This window comes from Trametes versicolor (assembly GCF_000271585.1).
Source record: "Trametes versicolor FP-101664 SS1 unplaced genomic scaffold TRAVEscaffold_53, whole genome shotgun sequence".
Taxonomy (NCBI): domain Eukaryota; kingdom Fungi; phylum Basidiomycota; class Agaricomycetes; order Polyporales; family Polyporaceae; genus Trametes; species Trametes versicolor.
The window spans coordinates 1-4,909 of record NW_007360373.1 but is presented as its reverse complement, the minus strand read 5'-3'; the positions used below and the strand labels follow the sequence as shown (position 1 = coordinate 4,909).

The following is a 4,909-nucleotide window of genomic DNA, read 5'->3' as shown; positions in this document are numbered from 1 at the left end:
TAGGCGGGCCCTGCAGAGCTTGCCGGAGTATGTCTGTGTGAATAACCGAACCATGGGCCTAGAGCCATGGTCATTTTTGTGTGCATCAGAACGTAAGAATAAGATATGTTCCCCAGAAGTAAGGATACTCCCAGAGCGACCAGATGCCCGATCACGCTGTATCCACAAACCCAGAGATACTATTGGTGGAATGTACAGGGCGATACAGCTACGTAAAGGGGAGCATCAGACCGGACAACCCCCGAAACACCCGCTGCTTCACGACACTCGCGCCGCGCGTCCTTACGCGGCACAGCTCGAGATCTCCGCGTCCAAATTGCCCGCTCCGTCCGCACCACACCCAGCCAGGGCCAGACCCACCGTGCCTTGTTTGACATGCCCACCCGCCCTCGCAACGTCCGGAGATTTCGCTTACACACATCCTCTCTCCATGCTCCTCCCTTCCCTGCCGCCACCACTCGTCTCATGTCCCAGCATCATCCTCCCATCCTCTGCACACTCATCCGTTCGCTGGACACACCCTATCTGCCACAAGATGGCTGCTGCAAGTTTTAGAGCACGAGGCGAGAGAGGTGAGTACATGGGCCCGCATTCAGGACAGGCCAGTGGTACTCAAGAGATGTGTGCCCACGCGTGGTAACCGCCACCTCTGTTGTGCTACGGGGGATTTTACCCAGCAATTCACCAGCCAGGACGCCCGATAGCGCGACGAGGTGGACACAACTTCAGCGTTGTTGCTCATCCAGCAGTACATGTGCTCCCGCCCTCAGCGCAGCTGCCAACGGCTCAACGGGTCGTCGAGGAGGCCCGAACACACCGCACAGAGGACAGCGAGGTAGCGTGTCGCATGCTGTCTGTGCTCGCCGTAGTGGACACCGCTCTCCTAGGCTACCACATGTCCCTGGACTGTACAGTACGGGGAACAAGCCCGGGGCACACCCTCCCGACACGTCGAGCGCCCCTCACTCGCCACTCGCCACTCTACACACCTCTAGCAGCTAGAGAGTGCCGCGTGCGTCTCCGGCGCACTTTGCAGTCTATCAAAAGGTACGCCCCTTCTTGCCCGTGTGTGGCAAGCTGTATACCGATACAACGACTCGTAGACCACTCGTGCGCACGCGATCCGCTCTTCGCATCTGCGCCGGAGGTGTCCGCCGCCAGCAAACGCCGCCGGCGGTAGACACGCCCATATCCCTGCCATAACGCAAGAAATCACACCACTCACCCTGTCGGTCTCGTGCCTGCGCGTCGTCCCTGCAGCGTCGATGCGAGGCATTTTTGACTTTCCCAGTGGGGCGTGAATCGCCCGAATCCATCGCGGATGCCCGGTAGCTAGTCTAAGATTAGGAATGGAGCGCGCGAGGAGGGGGGACACGCCGGCGTCTCGTAAACAAGTTTGATAAAGGTGCTTGGTACGTACTGTGATTGCTGTGCACGCGCGCGAGTGATTAGCTGAGTCTTATGCCGCAGTAGACGTCTGTTTCCACCGTTACAACCATTCCGCGGATATGTGTAGCGTGAGGACGAAGTGGAAGACCGGAGACAGATCGTGGAGCAGAATGAAGAGATCGCGCGCGAGTCGGCGCGACTCACTCCTCGATCGCGCGGGCGTTCAGATAAGCGCCGAGTTCACGGAGCGCTGCCCGGGCCGCGGCTGTCTCCAGACTCCCTCTCGCTCTCCTCCTGGCTTTGTTGACGGCCGTGCCTGCTTGACGAGCCAGCCTCTGCACCCGTCCACTCTGTCTCGCGAAGACTCGCTGCTGCTTGTGGCAGGCTCACGCGCACATTCTCATGGTGCAGGCGAAGTCTCAAGTCCCACCGGCATCCAGAGCGCCCGCGATGGACACGAGCACGCGCTCCTCGTTTGGGACGTACCTCCACGAGCTTCGCAACTATTCTGCGGGTACCAAACAAACACGGTACGCACCGTTCTGGCTCATGACTTTGACTACTTGCATCTGACTGATCTCGAATTTACAGATTAGAGATCGAGTGTTGCAGCTCGCGTGCGGATGGCGACCTCGTTTCTCACTCGCAGCCCAACCTCGCAGCGTGAAAAGGAATCCAGACTGAGGCCCAGAAAGTGAAACGAGCCAAGGGACAGCGAAGAACGGCGGCACGAGACTGACCAGTTTCGAGCCACGTTCAAATAAGCGCCCACCTGCCTCTGGAAAGGCGAAATTGTGTCGCAGTGCGTGTAGCTTCCGTTTCCGTCTCCCGAGACATTCACTCACCTATCATCGTCTCTGCAGTGCGCTCCCGGGCCGTTACGAAGAGTGGCAACTCCTTCGACGCGGTGCACACACTCCGGCGGTGCAGCCACTCCCTTCTCGGGTGGACAACGAATGCGGGCACTCAGTCTGCGTTCCGGGCACGCGTGTTGCACTGTCTGGAGAGAGCCTGCGCGAACAAACCCGAGTACGCACTGTTTTCTTTCTGCAGCTTTGGTGTTCCCGCTGACCGGCCCGGCCTTGCAGAACTTGCATCGAGCGCTGATGTCGGGGGAAGGGATTGGGAGACGAGAGAAACGGCACGAGAAGGGACAAGGGACGTGGAGCAGAGGAAAGCCGCGACGGGTCGAGGCAAGACTTCTCGATTTCGGGCTGCGTCAAAATAGGCGCCCGACTCCTCCCGACTCCGCGAAGTTGTCTCATCGGCGACCAGAGTTCTTCTGCACCATATTAACCCTTGCACATGATCACCTTGGTTGGCGGGCGTTTTAATCTTGGAAGATGCGCTGCTCGGGGAGAGTTGCGCCCTCTGCGCGGACGTCTCCTTGCGCTCCCGTTCGGCGTGCAGGACTCATCACAGCCGGCGGATTAGATGTCCACGAGCCTCGAGAGCGCACTGAACAGGTTAGCTGTGTTTTCAAGATGTATTCATCCGCTAAGCTGATCGTTCGCGCAGTGTATCCTTCTCCATCCGCCCACGCGCTCATACCTGGCAGCGATGCAAGACACGGCCCTCGCGAGGCAGCAGGGCGGGTTCTGACAGTTCTGGAGCGCGCCCTACGTACGCAATCGCACGCTGCGTGTCCCGGACGTGCGTGGGCGTGGGCGACATGTGGTACGTACAGCTCACGCAGTTTATGGCGTCCGACTGAGTTTCCCGGCCCCCAGGCCGCCCACGAAGTCGCAGTACGCTGCGTCGGAAACATCCCGAGCGCGCCCACGACGCCCCGGCGCGCACCAAGTCTTCCACTCCCGCGAGAGCATCAGACTCGACGGCAGCGCGGGACGCTGGGTGCCTTCTGGGTGCACTTAGCGGGCGTGAATGGACACGCGTTGTCGAGGCGACGCGGTACGTGCTATCTTGCTCGCTACGTGCGGATCTCGGCGTCGAACTGACTTTCCAGGATTTACAGGCCGCACACGAAGTCTTGGAACACCACACACGTTCCGGTCGCGCCGGACGGCTCCCTGGCACGCACGAAGCGGTGCGCTTACCTCGTCGGGCTCCCGCACGCGTGGTGCGCCCTGTTTCGGAATAGCGACACGGAATGCACGGTACGGTGTGCGCACCCGCGCGCCGACAGGTCTAATCGAGTCATGCACGCAGAGTACTCCCGGCCCATCGCGACTAGCAGACGGCGGACTCGGCGTCGAAGGAGCATGGATCAGGGAGGGCGTGTAGAGGAAGACATGCGGGCAGAAGGACGGCCGTGGTGGAGGGAAACGGGGGCGGCGCGAGACTTTGCAGATGCGAGCGGTATCCACATAGGCGCCCGTGTCTCTCCTCCTGCGCGAAGTGCACTGGACGGCTGGAATGTGTTTGTCCGTCGCTGCATGCACGATGTAGAAGTGTCCCTTACATGTATATTCTATAATGCCAATTTCATGCACTGTTCAGCCAGCCCATAGTGCGAGAACGAGCTGCCTCCGAGCCCCTCCCTGAGTCTCCTTCCTGCTCCCTCCCCTCTCCCCATAGCACCCCCTACAGCGCCTACTAGACACCAGAATTCACGCAGAGTACGTGAATCCATCCGGGAGATCTCAACGGCATGTTGCAAGCGAGATCCGCCGCGCAGGGCAGAGTCCGCGCCACACCCAAGTCCCGTCGCCGAGTCGCGCACCGCCACCGCCTCTGCTCGACGAAGGCGTTCCCGCTCCTCGTCCCAGTCCTGCACGTGCGCAGACGGCCTGCGCTCTTGCGGACGCGCAACAAAAATATATTATGTGAATCGAGGGCTAGCTTGCCGGCGCTGGTGCCCCACGCGAGGTGCGTGAATGGGCTCCCGAACCCGCGCACGCCCCGCGGCGGGAACCGCGACGCTGCGACGACAGACTCTGCCTGCGCACGCGTCGACACCTATTAGCAGGTCACTGGTCAGTAATTGCATCACCCATAGACTAAGAAAGTACCAGATTAACGCACCATGGGGACGATTATGCCCCGCGCACCCGCGTCGAGGACATACTTGATCTGCCAGCCCGCGCTGCGGTCCGCGCACGCGCCCGTCGCGGGGATGCGCACAATCGTCGTCGGGGCCGCCGCCCCGAGCCCCGCGATCGCATGCGCGCTCTCCGCCGCGCCGGGCTGGATGGAGATCGCCCCGTGCTCGCAGTCGAGCACGACCCAGGACAGGTGCGGGGAGGATGCGGCGGCGGTGCGCGCGGAGAGCACGCCCGGGAGCGTGATCCAGGCGCCGAACGCGGGCTTGGACGCGCGGAAGGCGGTGAGGAGGGGGTGTGTGAGGCTCGCCATGGGGGGTTGGTGGGGATCGACGGTAAACTACTGATAAAGACCCAGTTTACGCCTACTTAGGGTTGACGTTAGTTCACGGTGTATCTGGTGTAGCCGGGCTACTACTGACTCACGGACAGAGTCTGAGGTTGCAATGTGTTTCTTACGGCGCACACTCGACTGTCGCAGTGAGAGCGTGAAGCGAAAGCACGAGTGGCGGTCGAAC

General features: G+C 61.0%; 2 protein-coding genes across 2 annotated transcripts; one reads left to right on the top strand and one right to left on the bottom strand.

Moving 5' to 3' along the window:
* Positions 1-1,839: 1,839 nt before the first annotated feature.
* Positions 1,840-2,056, top strand: TRAVEDRAFT_54643 (uncharacterized protein; the record flags this gene model as incomplete). The annotated part of the gene is made up of 2 exons (XM_008047577.1): positions 1,840-1,919; positions 1,981-2,056. The coding sequence occupies 2 exons, from the start codon at positions 1,840-1,842 to the stop codon at positions 2,054-2,056; spliced, it is 156 nt and encodes a 51-aa protein (XP_008045768.1).
* A 2,141-nt stretch (positions 2,057-4,197) lies between these two features.
* Positions 4,198-4,692, bottom strand: TRAVEDRAFT_84162 (Phosphoenolpyruvate/pyruvate domain-containing protein; the record flags this gene model as incomplete). Its single annotated transcript, XM_008047576.1, has 2 exons — positions 4,198-4,308; positions 4,375-4,692. Coding segments are annotated over 2 exons (429 nt in total), but the record flags the coding sequence as incomplete, so codon positions are not given.
* Positions 4,693-4,909: the final 217 nt, after the last annotated feature.